Raw genomic sequence first — 21,405 nt, 5'->3', positions numbered from 1 at the left:
TCCTGTAGAGATATAAAAAAAATAAATAGTCATTATAAAAAAGCAATTAAGCTCCAAGAAGATAAAAAATCATGATGAAATGCACCGATCTCTATCAATTTAGAATGGTTCCATTGTTAATAAAAAAAAAACAAGAACAATTTCATTATTGCAGAGTCACAAATTAATTTATAAACAGCAGGATTTGTATATCAACGGTTACAATCAATCGGGAAGCGGATCGGAGTTATAAATTTAATATATGTGTGTCTCTTCAAACCATGTACCGCCATCTATTGTATATATTTCATAATCATTTAACTTTATTTATTGTACTAAAAACCAACTATACATCTGGCCACACCATAACGAAAACATTTAGGTCACAATTGACATTGGCGATGTTTTCATTGAAATTATAGACAAATTGTTATTACCAAGAAGGTTTTTTCTAGCTAAATTTAATAGTTTTTTTTTAAAGAAAGGTATAATCTGTCGATAGGAAAAATGTCTGAAGAAATAAAATTCAAACCAAAAAAGGTGAAAAATCTTCGTGTTAGACGAAATTCATCAGACGAAGATGAGGAACACAAAGACGATGAAGATGTTTTGTAAGTTAAATGGATATTTATCTCGAAAAAAAAATACAAACTAAAGCGATTAATGGTTTCAACTTAATTTTATAGAGCCAAATTAGAAGAAACAAAATTGGCACAAAAACTTCGAATTAAACCAAAAGGAGTGAACGCTGTTGCTTTGGCCATTGGTAAAAAAGTGACTCCAGAGGATTTGGTGTTAAAGGTATGGAATGAGATGTCGAGAGTAATTATCTCACACAATCAAATTTTGTCGGTCATTTACATTGTTTTCATTTATTCTCAGAATGATCCATTTAAAATAAAAAGTGGCGGCATACTCAACATGAAAAACATAAAGTCTGGAAAGATGCAACAAGTCGATGATGCATATGATGTTGGAATTGGTACACAATTTTCAGCCGAAACCAATAAACGTGATGAAGACGAAGAGATGATGAAGTAACCTTGTTACTAATTACTATGGATTATATTTTATTCATCCTTTTTTTTTCTAAATGCACATTGTATTAACCGATTTTGGTTATAAACCTTTTTTTTTTATAGATACATTGAAGAACAGCTTAATAAGCGAAAAAATTCGAAAATCCCGAATGGCGCCGGTGGCGATAATGATAATGAGAATTTTGATGAAAAATATTTGTCGCCTGAAGAGGCTGCCCTCTTATCGTTACCTGAACATCTTCGAGTTAGCTCGACTCATCGTTCCGAAGAAATGTTGTCAAATCAAATGTTAAACGGAATACCTGAGGTAGATCTTGGCATTGACATAAAAATTAAAAATATTGAAGCAACCGAAGCAGCAAAAGAAAAATTGATTAGAGATCAGAAAAATAAAAAGGTAAACATTGACATTCAAATTTATGATACATCTTGTGTAACTCAACGTTTTGCATTTATTTTCCAGTCAACGCCGTCACAATTTGTACCCAGTAATATGGCCGTCAATTTCGTACAACACAACCGATGTAAGTTTCTCTAATTGAACACTCTTTAAAACAAAGTCCCCAAACCAATTCGGGTATGATTAAAATGTTAAATGTCTTTATTTTGCAGTTAATATCGATGATTCGGAGACTAAACGTCGTAGACAGAAAATGCAAGAAGAACGAGAACGGCAAGGCGAAGCAAGTAAAAAACCAAATGTAAAACGTGCCACCGATGACTATCACTATGACAAATTTCGAAAACAATTTCGTAGATATTAAAACATTCGTGGAAAATTGGATAGAATTTTATGTTTACTTTTTATGTCCGGTATTCATTAAGAAGATTAAATTTAAAAAGTGTTATTTGCACCACTTGAACTTGTTGTACGCCTAAGATTTATCATTGAAAATACAAAAGATGTCCATTTCTAAAAATCTTTTATTGTTTCATATCTATTTGTTTCCATCTATGGTTATTGTTTGCCTTCATGTGGATGTGCTATTAATTATGTTTTTGGCGCCGACTATGAGACGATAGGTAATTAGGTGACTGACATCTTCAATATTTAAAACATGCATCTCAACTTTACCGTTAGTCATATTTGACATTTAAAGCGAATGCAACTGAGCACTGGACAGAGTAAAAACAATTGCAAGAGAAATCACAAGATTGAAAAAGTGTTTTTCCTTCTTAATTTTATAAATTGAAAATAGTTTGTGTTTCAATTTTTTTTTTTTTTAAATAATGGACAAATCATACGTGAGAATAAAGGAAGAACCAGCGGAAAAGTCGTTTCGATTTCGGTATGAATCGGAAGGGCGATGGAGCGGTTCAATTCATGGTGAGAATTCAACACACGACAAAACCACCTATCCATCAATCGAAATAAGCAATTGCACTGGTTTTGTGGCCATATGTATATCTTGTGTTACAAACGAAATACGACCAAAGTATGTTTTAACAATCAATTCGAATTTTTTTCCATCGAATTATTGAATTAAATTAATTATTTATTGAATTTTACAGACAACATCCGCATAAGCTGGCAACGAAATCATTGTCAAATACCGGTGAAATATGGCGAAGTGTAAAAATCGAAGCATCAAAAGTGGTCGAATTCAAAGATCTTTGCGTTATATTTGTGAAGAAGCAAGATATTAAGAAATCATTGGAGCTACGACGACGACAAAATATTGATCCGACAAAAGGTAACCAAATAATGTTTAATGTCAATACTCAATTCGCAATCTATAAATGTTTTTTTTTTATTTTGCAAAGGTGGATGGGATCAAATGATGAAGCCGCACTTGATTGATTTGCATTGTGTTCGTTTATGTTTTGAAGTGTTGCTTTCGAAGACTGGTTCGTATTCGGAAAATCGAAATGATTGGAAGAGTTTGGGGCACGTCATTTCGAAACCGATTTTAGACAAAAAAAGCAATGGCCTACTGAAAATTACCGAAATAAGCTCGCAAAAAGCACCAGTCACCGGTGGTAAACAAATCATTTTATTATGCGATAAAGTAAAACGTGAAGATATTTCGGTTGTATTTTATGAAGAAGATGCCGATCGCAATCAGATTTGGCGAGAAGAAATTCAGTACAAAAATTCAACGACGATGAAAGTACATCATCAATATGCAATCTCTTTTAAGACGCCAAGATATGATAGATTTGATTTTGGAGGCACACGCAGAACATTCATTCAACTATGTCGACCGTCGGATGGGGCATGCAGTGATCCAATTGCATTTGAATTCACTCAGGTCGCACAAAGTATGTATAATGTTGGAATAAAATATTTTCAACTTTTTATTTGAATATTTATGTGTTCATTGTTTAGGTATTCAATTGCGTCGCAAAAAACAGAAGAAAATGAGCGAAGAGCTATCGAAGGAGTTATTAAAATCTATCACAAAAACGAAAAAACCAGAAAAAACAAAATGTGGCCAAGTTGATAACGCCTTAATGGACACGAACCGAAACAATGCTGTTGAACGTATGATACCCCAGACACTCATTGATTTAGGTAAATATTAAAAGGTTCATTTGAATTATTTTGCAGAGAAAAGAAAAAATAACAAACCTTTATTTTTAGTTGAAAACGAAAAAGAGAATATTCATGTTAATATACCGATGAACAATCAAACACATGTACAAGCGCAAAATATCTATCAAGGATCAGTGCAAATGAATCAGTTTCAGCAACCGATTGTAAATACAAACTTATATGAGGGACAATGTAATAATTATTTAAATTCATATGGATATTTTGGTGAGCCATCAAATTTACAAACAACATACAATCATGGTCGTAATACTTTACCTACCATGTATCCACAACAACATCAACAACAGCAGCTACATCATCAACATCAACACCACCACCACCACCAACAACAACAACAACACCAACAACACCACGAACACCAGCATCCGCAACCATTTGGAAATATTTATCCAAATGGGCACGATTATATGGATCGTTTTACCGTGATGCCTACTCAAACATCTACCGTGCACACATTGAATCCGGACAAAAACTATATGCCTTCAACCTATAATAATACAAATAATATTTCATCTAACAAACCGATTGAATGTCCTGTAAATAATACACAAGGAATGAATCAAAATTCCACATTATCCGAATTACTCGCGGACAACTCTCTCCTGAATTTAGACTCATCGGTAATGAAAATGTTGGATGTCGGCGAAATCAATGATATTACAAATAGTTTGGAAATTATCACACTAAATGGAAATGATTGATGCAAATCTGTACACCAATATCACTCAGATAAATGAAAAGAAATTGTATAAAAAATTTTTTTGGTATCGTGAATTTGTGTTTATTTCATAATTTTAACACGATATATAATTCATCGATAACCTATTGTGTTTTTAGGATTTAAGAAGTATGTATAACTAAATCGCACAAAGTCTAGGGATCTCTACTGCCAGAGCAAACTGTAACATTACGAAAATACATAATTAGTTAATAATGATTTATATGAAAAAATAAGTTAAATGTCGTGTTTAAATTGATCGAGTATATTACCTTAATGGGGTCAATGGAGGCATTCCTTGTTCAGCGCCTTTCTTGAATCCTAAATGGTTACACATCAATTTGAGGTTAGTTTCGGTTTCAGTTTTGAAAACTTATTTAAATTACCTAAATAAAGAACGGTTGGAATGAATCCCACATGGAATACAAATTTAACGACTCCGAAAACTACGCCCAAGCGTTCTTTGGCATCTGGTGATAGTCCCATTTTCAAAATGTGCTTCCTTTTTTCTGCTTTGGAAAATGAAATCTTTGTTTGGCGAGCCGAATAACAAATCAGTGACAAATGTGATTTCAATTGCGCAATTATGTATATGTCTTGGGCTCGTTGACAGATGACATTTATATATCGTAGATTTTGTGCGATGTTTTCGACATTTACGACATTTTCATACGGCCAGTTTCTAGAACTTTCATGAATAAATTTAAATTTCCACAAAATGATCAAGAATTGATTTCAATTTCAAATAATTTCATCTTTCTTGAATTTAAAGAAGCAGAAAAAAAGTAAGATGTTTATCTGACATGCAAAAAGTCTCCGTGTAGAATATCGATTTTTCTCCACAGACAATTGTACATCACACTGTTATTCGCATATTTGACAATTTCAATAAGAACTCAGTCTTTTCACTGGCGAGCATCGTGCTGTGAACGTGTTTTGTATTACTTATAGTACCAAGTAAGCAAATTTTTAATTTTAAACACACTTTTTATCAGTGATATCCACTCAAATGCAATTCCAAATAAAAGTTCAAGTGCAACTCTTCAATAAATAATCTGCTCGAATTGTGTGAAATCCAATAAAATACCAAATAAATGTCAAAAAAAGTTCCCATGTGACTCAAATTGCATACCAAAGTTCCTTGTCGCCAAGACATTATATAAGAAGTCTAATGCAATCAAATTTTCATTATTGTGGTTCACTTGCATTGTTTGCAAAGAAAAACTTTGACAAATTCAAAAAAAAACAACAACAATCTATTTGAAAAACCAATTGTCACTCAACATGTATGCTGTACATCTTACTTGAAGGCATTCCAATTCAAAAATAAAAAAATACGATGTTTATCGCAATGCACTTTGTTTTCGGCACATGCACATCGAATCTTCAGTATAAATTCTTAGTTACATTCATCAAGTCATCAACAACAGAGAATTTCCCTGAAAAACAATCGTCTTGATCACTGTATATTGTTATTGCGTTGTGACATTATCATATATTCAATATACCGGCGAGAATCAAAGTGTATTGGAATTCTGTGCTTTTACGAATTATATCGAATTAGAAAGTATTAAAAAAAATCAAAAGTTTTTCAAAAATGATTGAAATTCCATTATATCTCTTCGATTTTTTTTTAAACGCTTTAAATCTCATGCCCATGAAAATGTTTAATCAATTTTCCATATATTTTATTAACTATTTCGTATCATTGCAGCAATCTGTAATCAAACGCGTAATTGCATCAAATAGCATCACAGACAATATGAGAGCTCCACAAATGCTTAACTATGCAGTAAATCGGCTTAGCTATAATATGGTGAGTATTGACATTTTGCAAAACATATTTTATCTGTAGATAGGCTGTTTTATTGTAAGTGAGAGAGCCGATTGCTCTTTGAAGTGCGTCACAGAGATTCGAAAAAAGTGCATGCAAAAGTGCTTTTCAATAATTCAGTGAAATCGTTTGATAATACTCCGATCATTTGATTATTGCTTGTGTCATCGATATAAGAGCGCTTCATAAATCGCAATGTATTTTCTTCGTAAATTCATTTGTCATAAAATCAACGAATGTGAAACCATCAATCATGGCAACGTTTTGCTTCAAGTTCAGATTGTACTTAAAATTATCTGCAAAATCATCACGATGAATATAAAAAAAATGTATTGTTAACTCCAATTAATTTGTGTTTAGAGCATCTGAAAAATAAAAATGGTTGAGACCTCAATGTTAAGGAGCATTAAAATCCAAAAATGTAGATTTTGTTTTGACCTCAACCTTGTTTGCCATGTGTGGCCCAGATTGGATGCACATTTTTTCGAATAAATTATGTGATTATTTCACTCGAAATAAATTGCATTCTACGATTTTGATTGCCGCACACACACACATCCCATTTATGGAATGTATCGAACAGTGATTATTTTCACTTTATAATTGAATCATCGAAAGGCATCTATCATCAGTGCGTATCACATTGCACAGCAAATGCAACTAATAATAGACGACAAAACCAATTCACAGAACCACGGTATACTTTCACTGGGTGCCATTCAGTCCGCCATTAACAAACACATGTATATTAGTTTGACATTATCTAAGATGATGTATTGAAGCAAGTAAAAAAAACAAACACATACTAGAAACACAAACAGACGCAAACATTAAAAAGAAAAAATATCACATGATTTTGAAAAATTGTTCGCGTGGCGAGCGCACAGTAAGCGAATTCTTTCAGTTCTTCAAATCGTTCAATGTGTGTGAATGTTTTGATGTGTTGTTATGGGCCCAACATTTTTGTGTACACACAACTCGCTAATACTTGGCGCCTTATCTAATTTTAGCACATGTGATTTTATTTTGGTTTCGGTGTGGTTGCTGTTGCGTCGTACACGAGTAAAATTTACGATAATTGTAAATTGCATGAAGAGGCTATTTCCGGACTGGAATTTAAATTACTACGTCATATTTTTGCGATGAATTTTCTTTGATCGAAACGGGAGTGACAAAAAATGTAGGCCAAACAATGCCATGGCATCTTATCTGTATCATAAAATACACATGCTTTACATTTTTTTTAAATATATATTGTACAATTCAGATCATTTGCATTGCTGATAATGTAAATTAAGTCACAAATTCATAAATCATTTACGTCAATTTCAATCAATTGTCAATTGTACGGAACTACTCAGACTTGGATCGTCAAAGCGTGGCGCCCGTTGTAACGAACATCCAATACGTCTTAATTTATTATTATTGTTATTATTATTACCGTTATCGAACCTGGGTATGCCCGTTGTACTATAGTCTATTTTTGCGATACTTTGCACTTGTTATAAATTGATTGCAAATGCTGATATAACCTGGATACCCGTAATTTGTTACAATTTTTTCAAACACTTGATAAGCGAAACAGCGACAAAAAAAGAGCTTGAGACGTAATTGCAGTAAATAAAACAAAAATGTAGATTGATTGGCGTGAGTGAGAAGCGAAATCAAATAAAATCAAACGTTGGAGTTGGGCGAAAATACGGAATTCTGCGTCATTGTGAATACACACGCTCTCGTATCTCGCATTTAAATAAATGCAAAAAATCGTTCATTAGCTCGGTCAAAGTCACATACCAGTCTCAGTCTTATTTTGTGCACTGAATCGGATAGATGCTTTTAAGCATCGATACGCTTTTTCTCCGTTTTCAATATAAATATTAAACTTTTCAATCGACGAAAATCAAAAATCACAAGTCTGTGTTATTCAATTGGTTTTTTTTCGTCTGCAATTCACAAACGATAAATAAAACATGCTTCCCGCAGCAGCCAAAAATGTTGCATTCAAAACCGTTTCAAGACAAAATGTAAATATCGTATAATCCATGTAACAGAGATGCATAACAAAGTTAAACATAAACAAAAATAATATAATGTCATGATAATTTATTAATCATTTCAATTTTTTTGTCTACCATAGGTGTCCAGTTTTACTGGTAAATCAGAGCGTGCCGTACCTAGATCAGCAGCGTTGATGGCTGTATTTGGCATTGGTGTTTCATCATTCGGTGTAAAACAAATGATGAACAGTGGTCCAAGACGGTTTTAGACATCAACTTAAATCTACATATAAAAAAGAGCGAGCAAGTTGAAACGGTTCAGGAAGGAGGGGAGATATGATGAACATTTAATGATAGCAAAACGAAATAAATGCCATACAATTGATGAATGTGCGATTGAGTTACAGTTTTCAAACTATAACCAACGACTTAATGAAGTGAATGAGAAGAGATTTTTCATGTTCCCAGAGGGCGCTCACTTATCCAGAGATCATCTATGCAATCTATTACACAAATACATGGTTTTGTTTATCCTGGCTTTGTCTCCGCAATCGATTCGACTTTTCGTTATATGTACAAGTGCTGCTTAGTTCTACGTTAATTTTGAATATTTTTTTTTTGTGATGATATTTTATTTTATTTTTGCATCAATTTATTTACCAAAAAAGCAACAAGTTTATAAAAACTACATCCAACATAGAAAACGAGCCCAAAAAATTACAAACATATATGTGCATAGTGCATTCAATAAAGATAAGAAAACTTGATCATTTTTTTATATGCTTATTATGGAAATTGATTGTATTAAAACAAGGTTAATAAATTGATCTAGGCGAAATGAATTTAAGATTCATATTAGAACAAAAACAAATTAAAAACCATGTGTTTCCTTACCAATTACCGGAAATATTCTCAATTTCTCAATGAAATCTAACCTGGAAATGTAAGTGAATAATTAATCAAAAAATGATGATCGACTCTTATTCGTAGCATTTTATTCCATTGAATCATGTTTTTTACTTTAACTAAACAATATGTTTACAAAAAAATGTCACGTCTTTTCTTCGTCCGATGCGAAAGTTCTTCGTATATTTTGTACCAACACTCCTTAAAATCGTCTCGATATGTTTTTTTTTTCTTTGCGAGAATGACATTTACGAGGAATTGACGAATTTTTAAAAACAAAAGATCGGTTTATTATTCTGATACACATTCGTGGAATCGAGGAATATTCATCGTGGAATGAATTTTGTTCTTTTTGTTAATTAGCTATCTAATCATAATATGAATTATAGCGTCTAGTCAAAATGAAAGCAATAAGATTACACCGTTTTAACTCTTTTTATGACGTTTCGCATCAGTCACAGCTCCCCACAGTTCAATGATAAAATCATCGGTAAATTCAAATGCTTCCAAATCCGAATTATCAATCGCCTCTGCAAAATCCATTGAATTTGTTTTATTATTTGCTAAATCCCAAATCTAAAAGAAAGAAAGAAAATTTAATGCAAATAAATCAATGAACTTGGAGAAGAAGTGTGAGAAAGAAATGATTTAAGTCACAAATGAAAGTTGTGTGAAATCAGATTGTTTCTTTTTTTTTAAATTAATCACCTGTTCGGCCAGTTCGCTATCGTTGATGCCCATAAACGAGTCCAAGAGTGCATTTATGTTGTCGATGCCCATTTGTGTCATTTCATCGTGCTATCGAGGGCAGATAATCCAAATAAATAATATTTACAATGACCTTTTCGAAAGTATTTGTTGCTATCTTACTTGTTCTTCGACCGCCGCATTTCCATTGGCTTTAAATCGTAGCGTTTCTTTGCCAGATCCATAGCCTTTTTTGCCACTACCACCTTTCGATCCATTTCGTGGACCGATTCCCTGAAAACCGCTCTTCATTGGTTCAATAAGTCGTAGTGTAAAAGTCGAATGTGTTGGGATATCTTTTAATAATCGTGCCACTTCATAGTGTCTTTTTCCTACCACATTGATATTATTCAATTTCTCTATGTGATCACCTGGCTGAAAAAGACAAAAACAAAAATATATGAAACATGAGCACCATTTTTAGTTATGACAAAATAATGCATTAAAAAAGATATCGTAATACCTGTATGTGTGGAATGGCATCGATAACACTTCCTTCTTTAATTCGTTTAATAAATGCATATCCGGCACCGTTGTCTGTAATCGTTAGTCCTAGCGCATCTTCCGATTTGACAATTTCAATTTCTTTAGGTCGACCTTTGCGATGCGCAAAAATAAAGTCATCCAATCCAATTTGGCCGCCTAGCAATTTCGTCATATCCACTTTATGAGAATTAAGCGTGCAGAAAATAATCTAAAAATTAAATGAACGCAAATCATTAAATAATTGTATCATTAAATCAACAACCTTTTCAGTTTTTATTTTGATTATATGTAAGCAAAGAAATATTTCGCACGATTTATTCAGATCAATTACTTCCATGTATGTAATCTCACACACAATTTTATACCCAACCGAGCACTGTATTCAATACAGTATATAACGGATTTAACGTTGAGTGCCTTTTCTTTCATTCGAACGCAATTATGAATATGCATGTTCATTTGGAACAAAAGCATCGCTCGGCCGGATATTCATTTTCGATGCAAGAGGAATTTAACTATATAAACAAAATGTTTTCGTATTTGTTAACTGGACAAAACTGAACGAACTCACAAAATATGACGCGTTACTGCCCATTGCGCATTGTATGCGTTGATACCATATGCCATTGTTGTGACAAGTTGCATTTGTACAATTACACAACAAAAATAAAAATAAAAACAAAATGAATTTCAGTTTCGGTTGACATTGGCAATTATCGTTTGTTAGACGTAGAAGTTTATTTGTCATGCAAATTGTGCACGCCACATTTGTGGCATGTGAGAAATAATCCTTTTAATAATGATAAATTTCTACAATGTTTTAAAACATTCATGTACACAATGACGCGTAATTCCATGGCCAAAAGGGAAAGAATATTGTCAGTGCTACGACACGTGCTATACACAGTGGCCGTGTAAAAAGGAATTACATTTGTCCAATTAAATTATTTACAATGAACTCTTGAGACATGAAAATTGTATTTGTCGTATATGTATGTAATGCGACTTAAAGATGAGTCAATAATTGGATTATCTACTAATTGATTTCCGAACACTTGGAAAAAAATGACAAATGAAGTATAAAAATAATAAAGATATTTTGCTTTTGACATAAATGTGATCGACTACTTGCGATTGACACTATTGTGTAAATGATTGTAGAAGAGCGTCGAAACTAATTACGTTTGCATCATGTATGCCAAATGATATGAGATTGACCTTAAAACACATTTTATTTGATTTTTATTTTATGCGTGTAATCAAAGATAGTAGATGTTTTCAACGATTTTAAAGTGTTGGAAAATGTAGGATGTCAAATAAACGCGCATTGTGATGACTGTACCGTTCAGCGTTGCTTCATTTTTTTTTTTTTCAAAATATTTGTGCATTTATCATATAATTTATGTTATTAAAACGGCGGGTAATGCGCGACCTGCATCGACCGAAATAACATGAAATTTCAATTGACATAGAAATAAGGTAGCATACGTTTGCATGCATGTAAGCTTTAGCGTTACCGTTGCGTTTTATATCTCCGTAAATCAAAAGTTGCATATGAAAACGAAAGTGTCAGTGAAAATGTATAATTCATAAAAGAAGAGTACAATAAATATATGCATTTCTATGTAGTTTTCATGTTTCAACTAACACTTTTACTACCGTTTAAATTTTCACAACTGTTTCTTTTTGCTCAACATATTTCATTTACTTATTTTTTCTCTTCTATTAATATTTTCACCGCGAACTCCGAGTCGGCACTACATCAAATAGTGAACAGCAGCAACATTACAAAGACAACACAGCAACAAAAAAAAAAAGGGAAAGAGATGAACATGAGAGATCTTTTCTCAATTTTAATGAGAAATCTCGGACAAATTGAATATGAAACACTGAGTTTAAAATATCATTTGCATGTTGATCGTGCAATATCAAGTTAATTTATCTCACCTAATTGCATAATTAGTATATTTTATTTGCTGTGAACAAAAGATGTCATTTGTTTTGGAATTGAAGTTTTCACTTTGAATAGAAAGGCGTCGGTTTTGAGTGAAAGAATGGACGGTAGATAAATCTTAAGCTGATGTATGGCAGCAACAACAATAAAAACCACCATCATCATCACCAAGAATAAATGTGCTCTCGAATAAAACCATTTTCTTAATAAATGCAAATGTATGCCATTTCTTTTAATGCTTTGCTGTGCAGACTCATCACACGATGCAAATGCACGTAAAATTTATTATTTGCTAAATAGATTTGTATAATAATAGACAATTTGATACGTGTTGGATTGCGTGAAAACCAGAAACGTAGTGAATAATTTAATGCATTTTAAATTTAAATAAAGCAGCGGGAAACGTACTAAATTAAAATATAGACGAACAGTGCATCAGACAGACAGAAACACACACACAGAGCGAGAGAGAGAGGGAGATTGTGTATGTGTGAGAACAAATCAACAGGCAATTGGTGGATGCAATTGGTTTATTGTATCAACAACAAATCTTTTTTTGATTGTTTACTTAACTACTTATTCAAGAATTAGAAAATTAACGAATGAAAAAGAAAAGATAATAAGAAATATAAACGAACCGAACTTCACATACAATCTTGAAAACTCTGTTCATTTTGTTTTTTTTTTCTATTTTTTATATCTATCTTGAATCGAAGTAGAACAGCAGCACGGCATACGCAAATACACATCATTTTATGTAAATGGCTTTTGGTGTGTGCCAATAATAAAGTATACTAAGCGTAATTCATTTTTAGCACGCTCACAGAGACATACACAAATCGGTACTGTTCGAAGACCTGGATTCGATGCATGAACCGATGTTGAAAGCCATTTTCCACAATTTAATCATTCCATTGAATTTTGCATGCTTCAATGGATTTTTCAACAATAACTATCGATCACGGAACAAATTTACACTTCGCTTGATAATACATTGGTTCTATTCAATCGATGTAGTGATATAGTGAACCCATTGAATGTCCATCCTTCATTTAGTAAATTTTATATTTTCATGTTAAAATTGAAATTCAACGGTGCTTGTACAAATAGAAGAAAATAGCCATGTATGGAAAATTACCCAAAAATTAATTTGAAATATGATAAAACAACAAGTCTCAAGCATTTTAGGTTTTGTGTTGACAACTATGGCATTTCATATCACTGGTTCAAGTGTATTTATTTGTTTTTTCTTCTGCTTTACTTGCTTTGATTATCTATTTTCCTCTCGTTGATAACAATGATAACAGTATAACATATATGAAATCTATAATTAAATAAATACATACGCAATCGCTCTTTTGCGCAAAAATGACAATTTTCAATGAATTGTTTTTGGTTCGAGATAAATATTTTGATTTCTTATTTACTATCTCGTCAACATGATTTTATATGTGAATCAATGTAGTCAATTATAATCAGTGATATCGAAAGTGATGTGGAATAATGAAATCGATCACAACATTGTGTATTCAACAAAAAAAAAAAAAATATATTTTTTTTTTGTGTTTTGTTTTTGTAATTTTACGTCAACCGTCATTCATTAACAATGTTGAAAATAGGCGAAATTAACTTTCTCCGTATTGCTTCGTATCTACTTTCGTTGCGTGAATTATTTTTTCAAAAAGAAACACTTTGGTGATGTTGAAGCACTTACCTCATCCACGGAAAAGTCATAGCATTCGGCGATTTTTTGGTAGAGCTCTTTAACGCTGCCAAAGCCTGAAATCAAACCAGTTGGTGATCCATGGGCCAGTTGACAATGAAATATGAGCTGAGGTTTCAATATATTTGCATCAATTTGTGGCGATGGCACTTTTTTCTCAATGATGTGCTGTGCCATTGGTAATTGTGATGCTGTTGATAGAATATTGGGATTATTTGTGGTTGTTGAACTTTTGTGATTATTATTGTCGAACGGTGTTGGTGTTGGTGATTTTTTCGTAAAAAATGGCATTTTGGATGTTCTTCAATTGTTATTTGTGTATGTATTTGAGAAGAAAAAAACAACAACGAAAATTTGTTATTTTCAGCGATTCACCACGCGAACAAAGCAATTTGTTCTTTCGAGCAATATTAAAATCAAGCGATCCGTCACACGTCGACGGCAAACACAAAAAAAAATCACAACGGCAACCAAATAAGAAAAACCGTTTCTCGTTACTTCACTTCTACCTTCAAACTTTTTTTCTGCTGAAACGTTTTTAACTTTTTTGATTTCTAATTTTCAGTACAATCATCGATATTAACTCACTATTTTCGAATATATCGCAAATTTTAGCACTTTGGAGTCTTTATATTTCGATCGATGAAGTAACACAAATACATGCTCACACTAGAAGGCCCCGACTTTGAATCACGTTACTTTTACAGATTTTGTTCTCCACTTTTGCTTGAATAATATCGCGATATCACAACATTATTTCATTACGTTAAACAGCACAGTTAGCAGCTGTCTTCAATTTGTTGCTTATCTGTAAGCCACGATCTCAGCTTATTCGATATATACGCAGGCACATGCATACGCTTCGATTCACACACAAGATCGTCTTTGTACACTTTATAACAAATTTTTTCTCTTCTGTTTCTTTGATATCTTCTTTTGTCTTTTATATATATTCCACTATTATTGCAGTTTGACGAAAGAACAACAACGTCAAAGCGAATCGGTGAAAGAGCTACAGATGAGATGTCAATGCAAATCGTCTTTCGTTATTTTTTTTTTGTGTTATGATTTTCTCATCATTTCGTTAAATTTCATTTGAAAAATAATGGAATATGTTTGCAATTTCAATGAATAAAGTTGATGTAGTCGTTTGCGCAGTTAAAAGAACTTTGCTTTTCATAAACAATTACCGTAGTTCCGCAAATGAGCGCAGGCATATATGCGTGCACACCGATGGATAATAAAGAAATATCTGTATGTTTTAATACACAGACACATACACATATACAAATGCAAAACTGCAAACAAATGAGAAAAAAAAAGAACGAAATAAACGTAACACGGCCACACTTGTCTCTTATTCTCTTCTCTATAATCAGGTCAACAACAAAAGCTACGTTTTTTCTCAGCACGAAATACACTTTATTTGCATTTTTTTTTCGTATATATTAAGTGATTTGGATTACGGCGTTGATGATCAGATGCACCTGACGAAATAAAAAGCAGGTAATTTGTTTGCTTATTTGTTATACGATCAAGTAACAAAAATCATTGACACGAACACATGATCACTTGAAAAATCGAAATGAAATGCACAAAATGAAAAAATAACAAACACACACACACACACACACACACACAACAAAATCTTCTACCTTTCTAGCAAAATAAAATGTATGTACTCTGGAGTACTGAGCAAGTGTAATTTGAGAAATAATACGAATAGAAAAGAAATACAATAAGTCGAATAATGAAATGGCAGAAATTCTTTCATTCAAGTTGTTTACCACAACCGATTGAAAGGAAACGGAACGGTGTGGAATGAAAGAAATCAGAATAAAGCGCCGATCAACAGCGTGTGTGTTATACGTTGAAACACTCAAACTAAACTGAAATGCCGAAGCGCGTATGTTACGGTTGCAAGTAGCATGTAGCGCGCAACGTTGTTGGATTTTTTGATGTGAACCGTCTCAGTGTGAATCAAATGCGATTTTATGCGCGTCCGCACTCTCTCTCTCTCTCTCTCTCTCTCTCTCTCAATCTCACAAAACACAATACAATTTTTTTTAACGTTTACGGGCAGATATATACCTGCCCATTATTTTAATCTCATTATTTATTCATTACGGCCTATTGTGTTTGTTTTGGTTTTCGGGTACCGTGTGCGCGATTGTGGAAACATAGTGGGAGGGCACCACGATACAAACACACTACATACATCGTTTCAGATCAACGACAAAGTGGTCCATTTCATAATTAGCATCATCTAGTTGCTAGATCTACAGAAGGTCGGTTTTACTAACATTCGTCAAGTTATTGCAATATATACCGAACACTTGTTGTAAATTCAAATGATGTTGCAGCCGCTTATGCTTTGATCTTGTTGATTTCAACCAAATCGATTGACTTTTTTTGGTTTAAATGACAACAAGAAAAAAAGGAGACACATTCAATGAAATAACACGTTAATATTTGCTCGTACACTCTACACTGATTAACAAACCGGCTATTTTAACAGTTGTTTCGATTCTGCAATGCATGATTCGATGCTAAAATTGAGCACCTCAATTTATATCTTTTACCTTGTGCGCATGTGCATGTAATTTATCTTTCGCTGGTCAATTCATACATTGATATCTCTGCATACAAAACTTGCATAATTGATCTACTTTCATTCGGTATGTGATGGAATTGATGCGTTGGATAGAATGTTGCACTACAGCCAGAACTGTTAACGGTTCCACTGAAAACAGAATTATAAAGTAGGTAAGAGCATCGATGATCTTCGGGGAAATAGAAAAAAAGAAATGATTTAAATAAGAAAGAAGAAGAAAACCGTTATGACTAAATACACCATCTGTTGACGTTAAATATATCAAAGGGAAAGAAAATGTTCAAAAGTAAAAACGAAACGCTTTTTGTATTCCAATTAAATTTATTGTTTCAAATATATAATTTATGTTAAGTAATTTTAATATATCTTTCTGCATTGAATCGGACGAAATGAAGGGATCGGTCGGACAAAAGCGACTGACGTAGTTTTATGTTTCCCAAAGAGGCGATATAGGAGTATTAGTCCTGAATTTTATTTATTTATTTTTTTGTTTGTGTAAGATGTGATTTGAAATAATCCAGCATTGATTTTGAACGGGCATAAAGTTACGTTTGCCGCTGTTATCAGCAATATTCCACTTCATTCATCAGTGTTCAAATCATAACAATAATAAAAATGATTATATTTATAATAAATCCTATAATTGATCATTGTATTACTTTTTTTTGTTTTTGTTTTTTTGTTCCTTCTCTTTGTTCATTTGCATTGCATTTGCTATTGATAATTTCGTTTCATTTTTCTTCATATTAAACGTTGTCTTTTTCATTTCGATAATTTTTATTTCAAACACCGCACCTCAATTTACCGAACAAACCAAAATAATTTAATGAAAGAAAACAAATATATGGTTATAATATATATATTCATATTATATATGTGTGTGTATATCAGTTAGGAAAATTTAAACGATAAAAAGAAAAATGTGCAATCAAATGTAATCGTCAAGCTTTTTCAATTGTAGTTTCATTCTTCTTTTACTTAATGTGTGGCAACGACATACATGTAAAGCTGAAAATTGACATGACTTGAGAGATTTTATCTCCTGTTCTCTCATACAAGAATTTCCATAAGCGAAAGCAGGTGGTTTTTGGTGATTTCTCAAGTCATTTTCGTTCAAAGTTGTATCATGGATGCACGGATTCACATCACCAATGAATTTTGCAAATAATTTGCAAATTTTCTCTGAAAATATTCGCCAAAATGTGATGGTAAATTTGTAAAATATTCGAGATGAAATGTAAAATACACAAATGTATGTATTGATTTTTCACTGAAATATTGAACCAAGTCACGTGAATATTCTGCGAATATATTCGGAACGGTCATTTGAAGATAAAAGAAAAGTTGGTATTCTGCCAAAAGCAAGGCGACTACATTGTGATATGCCATTAGTATGGAAACAAATTTAAAAAAAATGTTGACAGGACTTTTTTCTTTATTTTTATTTAGCGTAATAACATAAAGCAAATGCTGGATTAGTTGTACTCACAAACATGATGATGACCATATAACATTATTTATATGATAAATGTTTGAATGTTTTTTTTTTATTTGTCTCTTTGTATTTTTTTTTTGTCGAATAGATTAACTAGCAGGTTTGTTGGTTGTTTGTTTTTACATGTATGTATATATAGAGTTTTGTTAATTAGTTGTTATTGGTATTTGTAGTTGTTGTTTTTTTGTTGATATTATTGAAAAATCTACACGGTGCTCAAAGTATATGTTCAATATTTGTGTATTTTTTTTATGTACGAATCGGTTCGCTAAGCGATTTCAATCGATTTAACAGACAATCAAAACTATCTACGAAACTGATAAATGAAAACTCTAATTATTCCATAACATAAAACTGAAAATCAACTAGAAAATCAATATATACATGAACCAAACTTAACGCAAATAGAAATGAATTGGATGCTTTTTGGAGGCGGGAAAATGATGTGGGGTGATCATTGATCAGACTTAGCTTTTGCCATTGGCGGCTTATAAGCGAAACAAATACAACTTATTTTCACTTATTAATTTTCACCCAAATAAACTATAGAACATCTTCTAACGGTCATCGTTTTTATATAGTTGTTGTTCAAATGGAAATTATAAGATAAATTTAAAGTTAAAAAAAAAATCACGAATCATTTTGCAATCTCTTTATACTACTTAAATGCACAACGTACAATTCTACTTGCGTTTGGAACTTATGAACATTGTAAAAATATGAAATAAGCTTCTCTTGACAAAAACTAACAAAAGTAAAAACTAATGCGAAGTGAAGAAACGGAATCACGTATTTCACAAATGTCAACGTTTGAATGTAATTGACGTTTATCAAATGCAATTTGGTTATTAATCGGACTCGAATTGGTCGAATCCAAAATTAAAAAATAAAAACAATGAGAAAGAACCAAATTTAAAAAATATCTGATTTACTAATTAATTTGTTTATTGTTTCAAAATGGAGATTTTTGTGCTTCTTACTTTACAAATGCTATTAATTGATTATATCGAATTTGTTTTTGAATCTTATTTAGTTGTCACTTGCTAACACTAAACTCCACTAAAAGATTGCATGTTTTTCATCTAATTTTTTTTTTCTTGTTATTTTATTTAAATATAATTTGTCATGATCTTATATAATAATTAAATATAAATTTTAAATAGATCTTTTGAATTTTTTGACGTCACATAACGATTTTTTTTTTGTTAATTATTTGTGGTAATTTTTATGTTTCACATAGTTCTTGAGACACAGAGATTGTTTCGGTATGTATTCTTTATAGATTTTTTTTTAGTAAATTAGGATTTTTGAGTATTTCTATAGTCGAGATCGTTTGACAGATTGCTCAATACTTACGTTCATCAACGAGCCGACTTATGGCGGTGATCGATGAAAAATCGTGTTGCATGTGTCAATTGCAAACCTCTATATCGTCGTGCAAATGCATTCAATTGCTGAAGTAATAATCAATTTTGTGCATTTGACGACGTGCGCTGTTTATGGCCTCTTTCAAATAACAAGAACTCATTGAAAATTCGTTTTCAAACCCAATTTCAAGTCGAGCTTGACGAAGAATCTTCAATGAATTTCGATTGTTTTAAAAAAGCTCAATTGAAATATGAACTTGTTATTATACTTGTCTGCAAGACCAACATATAATATTTGCTAATTTAAGTCCAGGCGAAAAATGTCTGAATAATTTATGAAATAGTTTTTTTTAATACTTTGAATTAGAATAAAGTTCACAATGTTTTTTTTTTTAAATACTCGTCATTCAGGCATAGTTTTAAGAATTTTTTTTTTACTTATTTTGTTACAACATTAATTAGATATGATTTTCAAAATGTCTCTTATACTTTTTTTCACTTTGGGGAGCTGATGATGTGTTGTGATGCAAAGAAAAATCAAATGCAAACCATTATACATAATTGAGTTTTCATGTCATGCGAGTCGCGACATAAACAATGTTCAAAGCAGAAGGAAACAAACAAAATGAATAGACTAGATTCCTTGTGCCTTTTTTATTTGAAAGCAATTTTGTGGATAATTGGAACATATTTTTGTTGTTGTTTGAAATGTTATGTTTATGCTGAAGGCATGTTGTATAATTAAATTTCATCAGCTCGGAAATGTCGGAACTATAAAACTCAATTTTTGTGTGTGTCGATGTGAGTGACGTTCACAATACGTTTTCTTATCGAATGCATCATTTGAATCTCCTCAAAATGTTCACTAAGTAATTATTTTTTTTTTATCACGATGTCCATTAAAATGTCAGAATAATTATCGACTATCACACATTTCTGTTTCTACTTTGCGTGAGTATATTTCATATATCTCTACTTTTCTGTTCCACTTGCAACTATAGTTTTAATATAAAAAGAAAAAAATCACCACACAAACTATTAGTTTTTGTTTAAAATTGGCTCAATATGTATGTATATATTAAATGCGATTTTCAAATAGCATGTCATTTTTGTTTTTGATTTCATCTCATATCGACTTGAGAGATTGAATGAGATAGAGAAGAATAGAAAAAAAACCCACAGAAAACAAGAAAAAACTAAAATGTTAAAAAAGATGAGGTAAACTATTATTTACTCTTGATGACAATTCAATTGAAATTTTCTCCGAAGTGGTTATTTTTTGTTCTCGATTAACATCTCTTCGATGTTTTAGTCATTATGCTTTTTTTGCTTTTGATAACACCTTAATTTTATATTATCTAAATTTGAACACCATTTTAATCAGTTATGTTTTCAATCTTGCATTTTCTGTTGACCACACACACACGAGAAACAAAACGGACAAATTATTTTCGAATTCTTACGAAAATATGAATTTGTATGGTTTCCCCATATGGAAACATTTTGATAGGAAATTTTGATTTCTTTGACTGTTGCCATATTATTATTATTTTACCTTATATATATTCACATTTTAGTCGGAATTCATTAGTCACTTGTCTGTTTCGCTTCTTATGTGCATATATCCAATATGAGGAATGTACTTGTTTTGAATAATGGAATAAGGTTGAAATTGGAAGCTGCTTTCAATGATTGTATTTTAACGTATATTTCGTTTTTGTTAAGATAAAGCACAATGCAAACCCAATTCTAACGAGATGAAATTCGATTCAAATGAAACGGCCAAATGACGGTTTCTGTGTTTCCATCATTTTTACCATGAATACCATGGACTCGTTTTCCTTCACACATACCCACTAATTCAGCAATGTATTAAAATCTAGGCTTGTAGTCACAACTTTAAATGTCGTTGAATGATATGAGTCTCTCAAGTGAGTTTATAGGCGTGAATGCACTTGTACAACAACAATTGCTATAGAAAATATGCC

The 21,405-nt window shown here is 31.9% G+C and overlaps 4 protein-coding genes and 1 long non-coding RNA gene across 10 annotated transcripts; 3 read left to right on the top strand and 2 right to left on the bottom strand.

The window, feature by feature from the left end:
• The first annotated feature begins 382 nt into the window (after positions 1-382).
• LOC116345231 (telomere length and silencing protein 1 homolog) lies at positions 383-1,939 on the top strand. The gene is made up of 6 exons (XM_031774436.1): positions 383-590; positions 666-780; positions 862-1,016; positions 1,122-1,416; positions 1,483-1,543; positions 1,632-1,939. The coding sequence occupies exons 1-6, from the start codon at positions 487-489 to the stop codon at positions 1,781-1,783; spliced, it is 882 nt and encodes a 293-aa protein (XP_031630296.1). The 5' UTR covers positions 383-486; the 3' UTR covers positions 1,784-1,939.
• A 186-nt stretch (positions 1,940-2,125) lies between these two features.
• LOC116345187 (embryonic polarity protein dorsal-like) lies at positions 2,126-4,478 on the top strand. The gene is made up of 5 exons (XM_031774367.1): positions 2,126-2,455; positions 2,532-2,713; positions 2,784-3,281; positions 3,349-3,534; positions 3,604-4,478. The coding sequence occupies exons 1-5, from the start codon at positions 2,250-2,252 to the stop codon at positions 4,275-4,277; spliced, it is 1,746 nt and encodes a 581-aa protein (XP_031630227.1). The 5' UTR covers positions 2,126-2,249; the 3' UTR covers positions 4,278-4,478.
• Positions 4,330-4,929, bottom strand: LOC116345188 (mitochondrial import receptor subunit TOM7 homolog). Its single transcript, XM_031774368.1, has 3 exons — positions 4,681-4,929; positions 4,567-4,615; positions 4,330-4,475 (listed from the first exon to the last, which is right to left on the bottom strand). The coding sequence occupies exons 1-3, from the start codon at positions 4,778-4,780 to the stop codon at positions 4,460-4,462; spliced, it is 165 nt and encodes a 54-aa protein (XP_031630228.1). The 5' UTR covers positions 4,781-4,929; the 3' UTR covers positions 4,330-4,459.
• Positions 4,930-5,126: 197 nt separating this feature from the next.
• Positions 5,127-8,963, top strand: LOC116345189. The gene is made up of 3 exons (XR_004201486.1): positions 5,127-5,251; positions 6,009-6,110; positions 8,266-8,963. It is a non-coding gene; the product is annotated as an uncharacterized LOC116345189 (long non-coding RNA).
• A 137-nt stretch (positions 8,964-9,100) lies between these two features.
• On the bottom strand, positions 9,101-15,720 carry LOC116345454 (PDZ domain-containing protein GIPC1). 6 transcript variants are annotated; one of them, XM_031774847.1, is made up of 7 exons: positions 15,597-15,720; positions 15,132-15,428; positions 13,933-14,953; positions 10,242-10,472; positions 9,902-10,153; positions 9,740-9,829; positions 9,101-9,607 (listed from the first exon to the last, which is right to left on the bottom strand). In XM_031774847.1, the coding sequence occupies exons 3-7, from the start codon at positions 14,230-14,232 to the stop codon at positions 9,458-9,460; spliced, it is 1,023 nt and encodes a 340-aa protein (XP_031630707.1). In that variant the 5' UTR covers positions 14,233-14,953; positions 15,132-15,428; positions 15,597-15,720; the 3' UTR covers positions 9,101-9,457. The 6 variants fall into 6 exon arrangements, with proteins under 6 accessions (XP_031630707.1, XP_031630709.1, XP_031630710.1 ...); XM_031774849.1 differs by having other exon boundaries at positions 15,132-15,239; positions 15,597-15,710; XM_031774850.1 differs by lacking the exon at positions 15,597-15,720 and having other exon boundaries at positions 13,933-14,132; positions 14,451-14,953; positions 15,132-15,563.
• Between the last annotated feature and the right edge of the window lie 5,685 nt (positions 15,721-21,405).

Source organism: Contarinia nasturtii, unplaced genomic scaffold (genome assembly GCF_009176525.2).
Source record: "Contarinia nasturtii isolate CC-2019 unplaced genomic scaffold, AAFC_CNas_1.1 Cnas_scaffold_1240, whole genome shotgun sequence".
NCBI lineage: Eukaryota > Metazoa > Arthropoda > Insecta > Diptera > Cecidomyiidae > Contarinia > Contarinia nasturtii.
The sequence above is the reverse complement of the archived record's forward strand: the minus strand, read 5'-3'. Positions and strand labels throughout refer to the sequence as shown.